The 16191-nt window shown below is 37.6% G+C and overlaps 1 protein-coding gene across 5 annotated transcripts in view; it reads left to right on the top strand.

The window, feature by feature from the left end:
• The window catches only part of TET1 (tet methylcytosine dioxygenase 1), a 93471-nt gene that overhangs the window by 68005 nt on the left and 9275 nt on the right, over positions 1-16191 (top strand). For 4 of the 5 annotated variants that reach the window (XM_026059927.1, XM_026059928.1, XM_026059931.1 and 1 more), the window contains 3 exons: positions 2513-2602; positions 3070-3207; positions 11736-12075. In XM_026059927.1, the coding sequence (XP_025915712.1) occupies positions 2513-2602; positions 3070-3207; positions 11736-12075 (568 nt within the window). Of the gene's footprint in view, positions 1-2512; positions 2603-3069; positions 3208-6106; positions 7023-11735; positions 12076-16191 lie in introns of those variants that run through there. The other variant, XM_026059932.1, reaches the window with a different exon arrangement.

The raw sequence follows: 16191 nt of genomic DNA on the forward strand, positions 1-16191 counted from the left end.
CTGGGCCAAGTTTGTCCCTCCTGTGTGGGGAACGGATGGATCAGATTTGTTTTGTTTTTGTTTTTTGATATTCTGACTAATTTTTTCTGTCCCTCATCCTCTTGTTTAGAGCTTTTTTATTTTCTCCCATCTTCAGTGGTTTGATCAACAAGTTACCTTTGGTGCAGAGCCGTCCTTCAGCAGGATTTGAGCCTGTAGTGGCTCATGCAGCAACCTTTCTGAGTTCGAGTGGCTCTTAAGGCAGCTCTCATATCTGATAGAAGATCCAGGCCCTGTTTGCTGTTTTCTATGTATCTGTTTTTCTCTTCAAGTAGAATTTCAGGAACCAACAAAAATTCTTGCCCAGAGTAGTATATGAATTTCACCTAAATTAAGAAATTAATTTACCACGTGTCTGTCCTAGGCCCTTTACCTCTAAGGCAGAGAGAACCTTTAAATGATAGTGTCAGCTTGACCCACCTGCATGTTCTCATGATCAAGCTCTTCACCTGATTTCTAATGCTTTTCATTAGCTGGGAGGTCAGCAAAGGCAGCAATCGTCATATGCCTTGTCCAGCAAATACTAGGCTGTGTCCAGAACTCTTACAATGTAAGACCACTAAAATAGATCCATCTCGGGTGATCAAAATCCACTCCACAAGGCTGCAGGCTACCTTGGTGGCTTCACTTCTTCCACGTCTGGGAAATGGCCACCTTGAGCTCCATTCAGACACGTCGTCTGGCCCAACAGCAGTGTGGAGGCATCTAGAAGTGCCGCCCTGCTAAGGAGAGCTGTTTGGCCTTGCCTGTTTACTTCACGAGCAGCCAGCTAATTTGTCAAGGTGGATGCTTTGTGCCACAGTGTATATAAACGGTCACCTGAAAGAGAAGATTACCTAACCAGTAACTGGACATTTTCTAGATGTCTCATCTACCCACATATTCTCTTATTTCCCCTTTTTTCTCGGAAGTTTTAAAACCTCCTTGGATTCTGAAGCTAAGAGAGGTTGAGGGATGTACAGCGTGCACGACTTCGTAACTGGGGGTTGCCTGTGAGGGCAGTATGTGCACCTTTAGGGTACCACTGTGCAAAAGCCTTCTGCTCTAGGTGGTGGTGGTGCTCGGGCATTTGCAGTCTGTGCACAGTTGGCAATGTATCGCAAAGAAATGAATTTCATGGTAAATAACTTTTCATTTGGTTTTGTCGTTAATTTTAGTAGCAGATAATTCTTTCAGCTAAATACTGGATATTGATGATTTTGCAGATGACATAAAGCTAGGAGGTATAGCAAATTAAGAAGATAGATTTGAAGTCCAGAAAGATTTGGATCGTTTGATCATTTGAGGCACTGGATGGAGTGAGATGAGGTTAAGGGTGTAATATACCTAGGTAAGAATAGTACATAGGATAGATATTTAAGGATGCATTACCTTCAGTGCAATTCGGAACATGTGGTAGCAATCAACAGTTAAAATAACTGACTATAGTATGTCTTTAAAGTATAGTTTCACTTTGTAATGTAAAATCACATCATGAAAGTGTACTTTTATATTTATATACATGGACATTTACAGCATATACTGAGAAGTTTTTTGTAAAACAAAATAAGCTCTTGTTTTTTGCCACTGTACAGTATGCAAAACTGAAGCTGCAATTGTTTCCAAAAGCCTGGCCCTTGAAGGAAAGCAAGTTAGGGAATATGTCATCCCAGATTCAGTCTGCCGTCTTTCCTTTCCCAGCTGGTTTGGTGATTTTCCTGGCAAAGGAAAAATTTAGAAAAACAGAATTCAGGGATCATGTTTGCATAAATAAGAGTTTAAATGTTACACCATTGTGGAAGCCCATCTAGTTAGTACCATGTTTAAAAGGCTTTCCCCAAGAAACTGAATATAACTTCCAAATCTAGTAGGTATTTCCCTAAAGTCCTGAGACTTTGCACCTCCAGAGAACGAAATATCAGATGTTCCTGATAGGAGTTCTGTTGCAATGTTAGAAATTTACCTCTTTCCCAAACAGCTGAAAATAATGTTAAATGCTATTTAAGTTACTCATCAGTTTAAAAAAAAAAAAAATACAAGCAGAAACCCAGGATTTTTTTTAGCAGGAACTGTATTGGTATAAATTAAGTCTCCATAAGAAAAGCACTATCAAAAGACATGGGATTCCATTTCCACATATTAAATTCTTTCTCTTATGGACATTACTTTTCTATTTTGTGTGGAACATACCTGTTTCCTTGATTGTCTATGCATGTGAAGGTGGAAGTAATGCAGAAGGTAATTCGGATTTCTTTGCCCTAGCACACATCCTCCATTGTTACTTGGTTTACTTGCATTTATCAATTCTGATAACTTGGAACAGTAGGTTTGTTTACAGCCAGTGACAAAAGATAATAGAAAAGAAGTCAGATTAATAAAATATAAGATAGAGGTGGACTTTCTTAGCTTTGCTGACTTGTGTCAGACATCTCTAAACTGGATTAGAGTCTTTTAAAGTAAATTATAGCTCTCTAAATGTTGTCTTTATCTGCAGGAGGAACTTCTTGAAAATAATTTGCAAACTTTAGCTACTGATGTGGCTCCAGTTTATAAAAAACTTGCTCCTGAAGCTTTTCAGAACCAGGTAGGTCTGTGATATTCAAATAGTGCAGCTGTAGCTCAAAACAGTCAGCTTAGTTAAAAAAACAAAATGAAAACCCAAAGTATGTTAATGTATAGAAAGTCACAGAGCTCACAGATAGGGTGAGTCCTGTTGCTTGCTTACTCTGGTTGCTTCGCTTGGTTAGTTTTAAAACGCTGTGTCTTTCTGATTTCAGCTGATGGTCAAGTTATGCCCTGAACTATGTGCATGTAAAAGTCTTACAAATAATATTATAAATAAATGGTTTTACTGTTTAGAGACATTGGACTCTGGCTGAGCTGATTATCTTGTTGACGTCCAGTAATAAGCATTACATGTTTTAATGGAAAATATGTGCTTTCTGGTAACTGTTACTGAGTTTTAATTCAGTCAGAAATGCGGTTGTGGCTCATGAGGTGCTAAGTCACTCTTTTACAGTCCTAAGTACCTGTAGTTTATTTTACTTTTAGGTGGAAAATGAACACATGGGCCCAGACTGTCGGCTCGGATCCAAGGACGGTAGGCCTTTCTCTGGTGTAACAGCTTGCATAGATTTCTGTGCCCATGCCCATAAGGACACACATAACATGCACAATGGAAGCACTGTGGTACGTACATAGGATTTTCTCATTTGTGCTGTTTACTATTGACATTTTAAAATGCTTCTTGATTTAGTGGATACATTTGCATGAAGTTTTTTAAGGTGTTATGAAATTAATTGCATGTTGCCAATTATAAATTCCCATGTTATTTGCATTTATTTATTCTTATTTAGTCTGCAGAAGGCACAAGTTCATCTTGTTATAGGACAGATAAAGAAAGGTATGGGAGCGAGCCTTCCTACAGCATACCTTCATTCTTTTAAGACACCCAAGCCTTTTGGACAGGATTGGCCATAAGACAGATAAGCTCTTCAGAATAAAGGTTTGATGTTCAAAGTCAAATAATTGTTATCTAACCAAACAGTTGTATAGACATCCGTAGAAGAAGAGCTTATACAAATAAACTCACTATTAAATTACCTCCCCCAGCTTGATTATTCATCATCCTCTCTTGTTTTCTTGCACTGTGCACTTACCAGGCTTCATATCAGTACAGTCACTCGTCAGAAATTAGATAGTCTGATATTATGGAGTATGGTATGATACCATGGGGTAGGTGATGAAGTTAGGTGACTATTATGATCTTTGAAATTGCATCTGAGTATCTCAGTATGAAAGGAAGACCTACAGTCATTTTTTTGGTGTGGTCATTGCAGCAAATGCTTTATTAGATTGCAAGTGAGAAAATCAGACAGGAATTACTCAGTTAAATAATCTTTTAGAAAATGAGAGTCATGAAGAGAGACAAGCTCAAAAAAGAAAAGGTGAAATAAAACTGACCTGTGTCAATCTGTTTTTTTAGTAGTAGAGCATAGTTAAAACAGAACATAAATTGTAAACATTTCCTAAATAGCAAGGATGATTTCTTGTACATCACTAGAAATAATATTCAAGAATAATCGCTCTATCAAAGGATGTATATTCACAAAAAAGATACATAGCTAAAATCTCTGCCCTCTTACAAGCAATGTCTTTTTTTTAATTTGAAAATCAAGATTGAATTAATACATTGCTGTGATTCAATAAAACATAGCATTTAAGCATACACATAACATTTAGCATTTGTGTGTAATATCAGTGAAGTGACTAGAGCACTTGTTTAATGTTAATTGTGTGCTTGCATGTTGGGTAAATGTCTGTGACTTTGAAGTGCACAAGCAGGTCTCAGAATTTGCCAGGAATGCCAGTCCTGAATAGATTAATATTTTTTCCTAACAGTGAATGCCACATATATGGAGATATTTTATAAGAAAATGCTGGAAGCATATCTTGCAAAATATTAGTAAGCTGCTATGAATAAGCTCATGTGTAAGTACAGTCATATTAAAGCTTCTGAAGGATAGTAATTCTAACCTTTTAAATGTCCCAAATTTTAAAATTAGACTTGCTTTTCATGACAAACGGTGTGTTACACTTTTTAATGAAATTTAGCTTGGGTATATCCAAAATAATAATATTTTGTTAAGTGCTACATTGCCTTTACTTAAAGACACAATGAAATGGAAGCTGAGCCTGCTACTTGTTCTGCAATATTGGATCCCAGAAGGAAAAAGGTCATCGTCCTAGAAAAGTCATAATACATGACTAGAAATGGCTGGAGGTACAGTTAGTTCTTTTCTGAGGAATGTATTAGGGAATAGCTCTATGAATGTGTTTATCTGTAATCATTGCTGTTATTTCAGCTTCAGATTATGCTTGCTGGTGTTGATTTTTTTTTCTCTCTATGGATCGTAGATAGAGTGTAAGTAATTCCAAATCAAAGAAGCATGGAAAATTGTGACCTGTGTAAGTTATCTCATTATACAGGCTGTAGAACGTATTGCTGTGTTTCTATCAAGCCCTGCCAAATTTAAGTCTTACAGAACATTGTAAATTCATTCAACTCCTGAAAACTGTGCCTTTAAATTTGATTTTCATTGGATACCTCGTCTCACTAATACAAATAACTAAGGGACACTACATATTCTCTTTATTTAGATTTGATCTCTATTTATTGAAATATATTTGCAACAAAAGGCTATATATAAATACAAAATAGTTGTAAATATTAACACTTAGTTTATATACCAGAAATGGTGCTTTTCGACAAGAAGGTGAATTATAGTTCATTGTTACCTAATGATCTAAATACAACCTGTTTCAGTTTTACAGTGAGAAAATGTGTGATGCATAGGATATATATATGTTAGTATATCTAGTGTGATACATAGTTACCATGATACATATCAGAAGCCTAAAGCAAAGAATTTTGTTGTTTTGGAAACTGAGTGATAGAATACCCTGAGGTTTTTTGAATCTAGATCAGCTTGCTGATGATCAAAATTAGGGTTCTTAATTTTGGTTTATAACCAAAACTGGTAATTGAATAGAAAAACTAGTGCTAAAAGCATAAAGAAAAGGAAGTCACCACGTGTGATTCTAGCATCTGTCTGGTCACGTCCTGCATTGTCATCTAGTTCCAAAAGCTACTTCAACTATCTACTTAGTTTAAAATAAATTACCTTTTGTTGTAGGTCTCTGGTAATAATGGATGGAGGAGTCATTTAAATCTCAACCATGGCATATTTTTGTTTTAATATGTAGTATGTGTGTGTATTAGATCTGAGGTGACTGTTAGCTTTCATATAGATGATTTTTTTTCTGATAATGCAGTAATAAACAGAATGAGAATGATTTGTGCTGCCTTATAAACCTCAAACATCCATAAGTTCATTGATGACTTTCCTCTTGTATTTTGTTTTTGATTGGATTTGTTTAATTGTAATGACACCTTTCGGTTTAAAGTCCATACAAAGCATACTTGTCACCTTGCATCTCGTTAGTGTTGACAGGATTTCTTCCCTTCCTTCTCACTGCAAAGCAAAATCTTTGTTTTTACAATCTAAAGTTATTCTAACCTTTTTAGTCTAGAGGAAATATCTTGCAAGATGGTATCTGTGAATGCTGCCAGCTCTGTCACCACTACTTATGGCCTAAGCGACACCTTTTCATTTTCTTCCATCAGTTGTTGGTGAATCGCTTTCACCACAGATACGAATGGAATATCGCACAGTGTACAGAAAGTAAAGGAAAAACAGAATATATTTAAACTATAGAATTCAGCAAAGGCAACCAGACAGAGACATGAATTCAGCAAAGCACTTAAATGAGTTTGATAAGCATGGAGTTTACTACATATTTAAAAGAATGTATTATCTAATGAGCTGCCATTAAATATTCCCTTGCTCTGTCTCTGTCAGAATTTCAGAAAAGCATTCTTATATTTTTCCAGATATATATATGTACTTTGGTCAACTGAATTATTTGTATTTGATTCTGCAAATAAATGAGGTTGTCATTTTTGTTAGCGGTGGGGGGAAAGCCATCTGAGAAATGTGTTTTGTGGATTCAGGATAGATTTTGTAGATAATACATTTTAACTCACAAAAATTCAGGTTTACCATGTTGGGAGATTTGATTCACTGAACATCTTTCCTGGTTAGCAAAATCACATCCCGAATTCAGCAGAGCTGTGCTTTGGTAGAAAAGCTAACAATAACAATGAATATTCCCTGTTTGCTCTGTAGTAGAATGAAAAAACTTGGAAATTCTACAGAGGTGTAAAACTAACGTGTTTATCTGAAAGTAGCAAAAGTAATTTCTGCTTCTGAATTGAATTTTTGAAGAACCTTTAAGTCAATAAATTTACCATCCAGTTTTACTCAGACTCTTTTGTCATCTTTTAACATTGTCCTAAGAACCACTGATGCACATTACAACAACAGTTAGGATGCAGTGTTCCTTGGGGATATGAGCTAGACTGCAACTGAGCAACACGCAAATAAAAGCTTTATAGTTATTAATGGAGTCTGTGAAATTTAAGTGTTTTTGTTACTTGAATGGATTCGCTGCAAAGGATTGCGTTCTTTATGCCTGTGCAAATCCATTTAAACCAGTGAAGTAAGGGGTTTTATAGTGACTAGCACGAAATGGTTAGTGACAACTCGGCTAGTTCTGTAGCAGGTATATGGGTGTTTCTCGTCCTACAGGGCGTGCTGCCCTTTTCGCTGGGGTGGAGGAAGGAGAGAGACCAGCTGCAATTATTTGTAATCGTCGGTGCCCCACAGTCTGTAGTAGGGACTGTGAAGAAGGAAGGGAGGCAAGATAAATCTATGCTTCAAGGGCAGCTACAATACAAAATTTATGATTGACAAAACTAAGGAGTGAGTGTCAATCAGCAATCCGTCAATGAACTGTTCCTGCCAAAAAAAGATCCTCTGGTCTTCAGTAGCATACTGTGTTTCTGTAGGTTGCATCTTAGCAAGTCGTCATGGCGTAGAGGCCGAGGCCTTTGCTGTAACTGGCAGAGCGTCTCTGTGGGTGGTTACGGACTGCACAAATACCGTGGTGGACGATATGCACAGCTCGCTTTGGGGGCTGCGGGAATACTCATGCTTAAGCCGGTGGTGCAGATTATAACAAACAGGAGAAAAGATAAACTCTGCAGCACTGTATAGGAAGGATTTTTGTTACTCTTCTTTATATTGTGAAAAAAGAGACACGTTAGAAGTGCACTCTGTTCATCTGCTCCGTTAGTTCCCAGTCAGGGGTTTGTACCCCATACCCATGTCCCAGCACCCGGTACAGAAATGCTGCCTGAGATGCCTGATGCCGCTTGCTATGTGTGTATATCCAGGAGATGCTACTGTTATCCATAAGTGGTCCTGAGGAAAATCTTTTGGGATTCCCTTCTCTAGTTTATTCAGACTTGTGCAAGCTTATTCAGGCCGTCATAGCGCAATAAAACCGCGCACACTGTCTCAAAAACTGCAAAGGAAAAGAAAGCCAAGTCATTCATATTTGTAATAGTAAGCAAAATGATGATGCAGCATTTATGAGTCCCAAAGGACGTCCATCCTGCTTCCCATCTGCAAAGCAAAGATCTGTATAGGAAACTCAGTTCCATCCTTCAAGTTTAGAAATGCATTTTGACTGCTGCATCTTGAATTCAAAACATCTGTTCTTAGGACATAGCAGAAAAGGCTACATCATTTCTACATGAGAAGTTCAAGAGGCCGGAGGCAGATCAAAGAGCTCCGCAGTCATGCGTTCAGAGCTGTTTGGCCATAGATGTTTCTTTGGACTTTTCTGGAGGGAATTTCGTTCAGCTCATGGGTGCATTTCAGTTAAGAAAAAAGTTTCATGAATATGCAGGTTTTACCATGACATCACTGAACTCAGAGTAGCTAATGATTTTGATCACCGGGTATGCTGGAAATCCAAACAAACCATTTGGCCAGCATTTCCTTTGGCTCTTGAGCATCCTGGGTGATTCAGCTGTGTGTTCTGGAAAAAGTATTCAGTGCAGCAGGATGTGCAGCTTTGCTGTAAAAATCAGGCTTAACATAGTCCACAGTTTTCTCTTGTTCAGTTTTACTTTTGATCAGTTTGCAGCACAGTATCAATACCAATGGAAAATCTTGTTTTTAACTTCTCAGCAATAGCTTCTATAAGTTTCTTATGGAATATTTTGCACAGATTTCAATATTAATGAATGGCTTTTGAAACTAATGTTTCACAATTGGTGGATTACTCCAACTATAAACTGCTAGCACATCTGTTGAGCCTCAATTTATAGTTGGTTTCCCTCTAATATTAACTTCTGAATTATCCACTTGTTACTGGGTCCTTCCTTTTATATTACAATTCTCTTGAAAATGTACATACATGAAATTTTCTTCTGTGGTATTTAGGCTATAGGTATAGTAACTTTCAGTGTTTTAACATACACTTTTATTATACATTAATTTCTCAATTTTATGTATTTTAATTCAATATTTAATATATTTTGTGTGTTGGAGTGACTCTACCTTCACACTCAGTTCTGCCAATATACTACAGCCGCTTCCTCTGAACAGTTCTTCGGCTTTCTTGTTTTAAAGAGGATGTTGGTTTTGCGATGTTGACAAATACCCACTTGGAACTAAAATGAGCTGTCTTTCCACTGATATGAGCTGTGTTTTTCCCTCTGCTTCTATGTTTCCCAATGGGTCAAGCACTGCAAAAATGTAGAGGTAATCTACCTTTACCAGATGAAAAGATTATTAAAAGTAGTCAGTTTTTAAGAGAAATCTCTGACTTTATAGAAAAGAAGAAATTAATAACTGTACAAGATGAGGTTTTCATGTACATGTCTGTTGAAATGTGGGAAAATTCACAGGTGTAAACTGGATGAGCCTCTTGATTTTTCAAAATTAGCAAGCATTATGGATTAAATCTTCAACATACAGACCTACTCTTCAGAGTAGTGCATGAGTCCAACCATGTACAGTTTGGACAGAATATTTTAAAGAAGAGTCATACCATTTCTACTCAAAATGCATGGGAGCTAGGTGCCTACATGCTTATTTTATTGTTTATGTTATTTAATTTAAACGGGGAGCATGTGCTGGGTTTTGTAAGAAAACGAGCATTATGGGTCTGTGCTGTCAGTTCTGATCTCTTTTCCCCTCCTTTCTGAATGATTTGGCATCTGCTGGCAAATTTCGCCCAGATACCCCCAGACGTGTAGGAGCTTCATTACCTTGGAGATTTTAACCTCTCTCTCTGAAAGTCTTGTGGGATGTAGCTGCCGAGGGAGGGAGGCGCTGAGGAGGGGGCAGGCGGAGCAGCCGTGCTTGCTCCAGGCCCGGGGGAGCCTGCCCTGCCGCCTCTCGCCCGGGGGAGCTGGGTAGCGGGGCCTGAAGGGGAGCAGGGGCTGGGAGAGGGGCGCGCGGGACAGAGAAGCCCCTGTGAAACCAGGCTGCGTTTGCTGCTCATGGAACAACTTGTTGTTTTTTCTAAATCCTCCTCATAGTCAAAAGGCTGCCCAGTAGAGGTAAGTACGCATGGATCGAGCACATCAGTAAATGCTACTCATTGGCTTCTGGTTGCCCCTTCGCCTTCCCGAGAGCCCTTCTCTTGATGCTTTTTAAAACGCCACCTGAAAAGCTCTTCTCCTTTGTCTGTGCCCCTTAAATTTTCTCCTTTTGCTGCTCTGCAACTGTCAAGCTTTGCATACAGCTATTTATAAATCCTTAACTGCCTTATTTATTTAGGACTTCTAGTTTGTGATTCTGTAATTATATTATTCTGGAAATAATTTTGTGATGCCTTTATGTGAAAGCTATGCTGTAAAATAAAATTTGTTTGTTTTCCCTAAATTATATTATTATTCTCCCCTGGAATGTTAGGCATCGTGACAAGAGTCTGCAAAATTGGATTAACTGTTTCATGATCGGCATCACATACAACCTACACAATGATGGAATGATAATGTGTCCGTTTAGGGAGTATCATTATAGCTTTGGATGGTGCTCAAATTGCTGTATGTGTGTAGTTAATAATTCCCAGCGAAATAGGAGCTTAACTAAGCCATGATAATAATGCATGGTTTTCTAGTAATGTAATATCTTGTTGTGAGAACTAGTAGTCTCTTTTGAACGTAATCAGTAGAACCATTAATGGTGTGATTATTCATATATTTGATCACAATGTAAAACCATAGCCATCCCTTGGAAGGCACAGTATGGAACCAGACAAACGTTGCCTGTTCTGTTTTTAAGAACGCTATTTTGTCCCTAGGAAACAAGCATGCTGATGGTTTTAGCTCTTGTTTTAAGGTGAATCTTTAATGTTAATAATGGCTGGACCTCCAGAAGTCCTGAAAATCATAAGTACTATAAAGGTCCAGCAGTGATTTGAAAACATTATAACAAGAATTAATAAATGCCAAATTTTGATGTTTATTCACATTTCTGATGTGTCTTTATCAAACTGGATCTAACCAGCTTTCTCCTCTTGACTGCAGTCTCTTACAGCAACATATAATTTCATAAGAGAAAGTAGGTCAGTGGCCTAAGAGAGACCAAACTGAGCCTCCTGATTTCCTTACAGCAGGCAGGCAGAGTTGGGGAAGAGTGTTAATTTAAGAGAAGTGTATATAGAGAGAGAGTTAGAGTTGAGATTTGCTTAAAATATAGAGCAACGTGAATAACTAGAGGGTTTTTTTTCTTTTTTTTCTGGTTGCCAAAACAGAAAAAAACAAAATAGTTCYATGTCTCAGGAAACTTCTTGTGCAACCCAAGATAAAATATTTTCATTTGTTTTTCAGGAAATTTTTTTTAGTTCTTAAAACTTAATCTGAGCATCAAATGTATTTTAAAAAACACACAAAGAAATCAAAATGGTTAGGAATTCCCAGTATATTTCCAGCTGAAATTACTTACCAAGTTTGGCATATATTTGTAGATAATATGAATTGATCCAAAGTGGAATTTTTCCTGAACAAAGAGTCTGTCCAAGATAAATGCCTAGATTTTATTCTTTAGGTACCAGTTAACTTTTTCTGCATCGTAAATCAAAATATTTGTCAGATGTTTCCATTTGAAAGATGTATAGCATTCAGACCATAAAATATGAGACAGCAATTAAGTCTAGGGTGAATGCTTAATAATTAAATAATTGTTGCATTTTATGTATGTGGCTATATTTGTAAATGTTTCTCTTCTTGCCAGGTTTGTACATTAACGAAGGAAGATAACCGGAGAGTGGGGGTGATTCCAAATGATGAGCAGCTCCATGTGTTACCTCTTTACAAAATCTCACAAACAGATGAATTCGGCACTGAAGAGGGATTGGAAGCCAAGATAAAGGCTGGGGCAATACAGGTGCTTACAGCTTTTCCCAGAGAAGTACGAATGTTAGCTGAGCCTCTTAGAGCTACAAAGAAGAAGAAACCAGACACAAGGAGGACCCCGACCGAAAAGCAGATGTTAATAGATAAAAAATATTCAACACCAGTGAAGCTGAAAACTGAAGCACCAGAAAATCTTAGCAACACATTGCATTGTTTAGGTGAGTGGTGCTTATTAAATTCTGCCTGTCTCTTCTGATACTGTATTGTGTTTTATCCATCAAGGGAAGGAAAAACCTTTCATTCTTATGAAATATTTGCATATTCTGCTTTTCAGGAGCTAATAAACAAGTCATTGTAGCCATTATTCTCTCTTGGCACAGGAGAAAACAGATGATCACCCAAAAATAAGTTCATAGTGTTACGTTAATAACAGTAGGTAATGATATTGCACCAATGAAATATTTCCAAGTTCCCCTCTTCTAATAAATAATGGCAGTAGGAGGAGCTTGAAATATTATTGTAGGAATATTTCTCTAAATAGCAGGCTTGAATTTCTACCATTTGAAAGTACAGGAACTGTATCATCCACTTTCAGTGGAAGGTAATGGCTTTCTGAGAAACTGTGCAAGTCAACTATGTATAGCACATAACTCTATAATAAGACAATTTTCTTTCTTCTGATTCTTCAGTGTCATGGATATCGCTGCAAAGCAAGGGATTTGCAAAAAGCAGGTTTTATCTAATAAGATGGTACTTCTCAAATTCTCCCTTGAAGTATTATAAGTGAGGGGGAGAAAGGTGGAATCTGAGAGTAGCTAGGTAAAAAGTATGCCATATTTTTCTGTGTTACGAGATGATGGCTGTGGCCACAGAGTCTTTTGCAACAATTACCTATTTCTGCAATATAGAGTCATTACTTGACTGAGCTGTGCAGTGTTGCTTTAGATTCATGATGTTGTATCTGAGATCAGCTTTTGGACCATTAATTTCAGAACAGAGAATAAAACTCATCTGGGGGACTTTGCAGCAATAAAAAGTAGAAAAGGAGGAAAAGGAGGATAAAGCTATGGAATAAAAACTATGATTAGAGGGAAGCAAATAAATCAATGGAATTAAAACATAGACTATGTGCCTTTTGGAAAGAATAGAGGAAAATCAGACAGCCAACACGCTATAATTTTGAATTTTGTTTCATGAGAGAGATCCAGATACATGTGATAGATTTAAGAGGAGAAATGAATTTAAAAGAATGCCTGTGTTTTAAGAAAAAAATATTGCAGTATCGCAAAAAAATCCATCTGAAATGTAATTTTGTAATTTGTACTCGGCACTTTGCTTTAACTCAGTAAAGGCATCAGGGCAACAAATAAACTTTGAATACAACAAGATGGAATAAGAACAAGAAAAGTGGTATTATTGACACCCTGAGGAAATGGCATAGTCATTCGGTCTGTATGCAAGTTTAGAAGACACAGTTACAGGCTGTGAAACACATATACAAGCAGTGCCCCCGCTGAGGCAGACATACAGCAGTAACTCCGAAGCAGTGATGAATAACTTCCATAGCGCCCAGGGTGCACTGGAAGCCCTGCAGTCATTGCACGGCTCCGGCGTGGGAAGGAATTCTGGCACTGTGTAATCTCATCTCATCAGAAAATTCTTCTAAAACCCTGAAGCAGAATTATGGACTGCCTGCCGGCACATGACGTGGTAGTTACAAATGAGCATGGCTTCTGTATTTGAAAACCATGCCTTTAAGGAATAGTATGCTATCCTGAGTTTTGCTATATGCTTTGGGAACATGGGACTTTATCTTAGAATTCCTTGAGCATGCGAAAATAGTAAAATAACTGCATTATCAAGCCAGCTTATATAATTCATTTGGACTTTAAATATTTTTGTAAAGTAATTTTTAAAGGCTGCTAGTAAAAATAAGTCACAGAGTGAGAAAGAAAAACTCATGAGTAAGCAAGTTGTTCAGAGATGAAAAAATAAGATCCAAATACCAATATTTAGCTTTAATCATAGAAGTTTTGACAGTGGATTCCCCAAGATTCTGCAAGTGATCATGTGACGTTGATGCCCTTATTTGTGACTTGAAAAAACATGTAACACTGTTAGCCCAAAATTTGCAGATGGCACGAATGGCCACAAAATTATGGAAACAATTTTAAAGAGGCCTCAGTAACTGGGCATCAGCGGCAGAGGAAATTCAGGTTTGGAAAAGTGCAAGGTGTTGTGCATTGCATGAGATAAATGACGTGTTTCTGCACAGCCGTTGTTGTTTACTGCAGCCACGCAGGACAATGCCTGGATGTCGCTGTGAAGCCCTCAGCACACTGCTGCTGCCCTGCCCCTGCCCCCAAACCCTAACCCACAGTAAAATGTAAAGGTCTGTAAATAATGGACGTGTAATACTACACGTCACACTTGTACAAACGTTTTTAGACTGTTGAAGGGGATGAGTCATTGGTCTGTCCTTTCCATTCTGCCCGTGGCAGATACCATTTTAATCCTGAGAAATGAGAAATTTTAGTCTAGCCGAGGTAATTAGGCTCAATATGAACACAAAGTCAAAAGGCTTGTGAGACAGAGGAGGTGAAACTAGACCATCCAGTAGTCACTCCTGAAGGTAAACTGGAGGAACCAATTGGTTATTAAATCACTATTCCTTCACATTAAGAGTGACATTCAATTCTGGTCACACCATTGAAACATAAAAGACAGGAGGGTTTGAAAAATAGATAATGAAAATAAAAGATAGAAAAACTCATTAGGGGAGGAAGAAAAATATTGGCTGTATAGTTTTAGGTAAGTGATGAATAAAGAGAGTACTGATAGAGGTAAACAAGTCAGATACTGCTATTAATTTTCTCCTAATATAAGAACAAAAGAATAATCAGCTACATAGAAAGATTTCACATCAACTGGAAAGGAAGAAATACTGATGTACGGTATATGCAATGTGTAGTACTCAATTTACTGATGAGGATGATTTCAGAGTATTGCTTTTGCTTTTTAAATACTAAAAAAAATATGGAGAATGTGCAGTTATATGAGGTAAGATGACCACTGTATGTAAGGAGTGCAATCTGTCATGCATTAGCCGTGTGAGTCGCTCCTGGGAGTAGGCGAGGAGGGTTCTGAAGGAATCACAACGCTGGTTATTCCATGTTGTCCATCACATAGATTTAGCATCTTCTCTTGAAAGATACCTGACCATCGTTTCAGAGCCATTACTATATTGCCCAGCTGAAAAACCTGAAAACCTTAAACAAATCCTCGGACCCCCGTGTCTTCACCACGTTGAGAACAGGAAATTGAAAAGTGGTAAAAGAGGACTGCCCTGTGCTTTTACGTTGCTGCAGAGATGGTGTTGAGGTGGACAGTTTTAGTGCTGAAGACAGATCAAGTCTGCTTGTYGGACACGGATACATGAAGAATTGGTTTGAGTACTGGCTGTCAAGTCCTCTGTAGAACACTGGATATTAAAAAGGGCCATTTGTCGTGCACCTTTATAAATAGGGAGCAGCATAACTCTTAAGTTTTACATTTGTGATAATACTGAGAGCCTTTGAAATCCTAAATTGTTATGAAACACGTTAAAGGTAGAGGCCTTACATCCTTCCTTATATAGTCCTGTCATTAATCACATTATTCCGACAAATAATCTTTAGACATGGAAAGGTTATTTTTGTCTCTCTAAATACTCAGTCCATATGGCTGGCAATTCCTCTTGGCCTGTACAGAACCAGAAATGAGCCACCAGCTCAGAGCCAGTTTTGGAGCTGGGCCAAAGCGGAGTCGTACACTAGCCGCTGGATTCCGCAGGAGTCGCACCAGATTGTGTTTGAATAGGAGGTATTCTTGGGGAATGATGCCATCTCATCTGAACCATTGCTGATTTCTCTCATATATTTCTCTCATGTATTTGAATTAACTTCCGTTTATTAACATCTGTAATGTTTTTATCATAATCATAACTTCCTCTGGCTTTTGTTTAATCTTATTCTTAAAGGAATGTGTAGCTTTTTACCAGACCAGATATATGTTTCTATATATCTCTCTAACACATATAGAAGTAGAAAATGTTAATTTCTACTTAATGTAGTTTCAGTGTGTCCAGCTGGGTCTTTAGTTGGCGTGTGCTGACAAGTGATTGAGAATAGCAAAGCAATATGAAATTCTTTCTTACAAGAGGACGTGTAATCACGATTTAAATGTACATTTGTTTCTCCTCTTATAGTGGCAGGTACCATTTGAATTACCATATTTTCACATTTATAAACCACAGATTATGGGTTAAACCAGCACTAAAACCAATCAGATTCAGC

This window comes from Apteryx rowi, unplaced genomic scaffold (genome assembly GCF_003343035.1).
Source record: "Apteryx rowi isolate R43461 unplaced genomic scaffold, aptRow1 scaffold_162, whole genome shotgun sequence".
Classification (NCBI taxonomy): domain Eukaryota; kingdom Metazoa; phylum Chordata; class Aves; order Apterygiformes; family Apterygidae; genus Apteryx; species Apteryx rowi.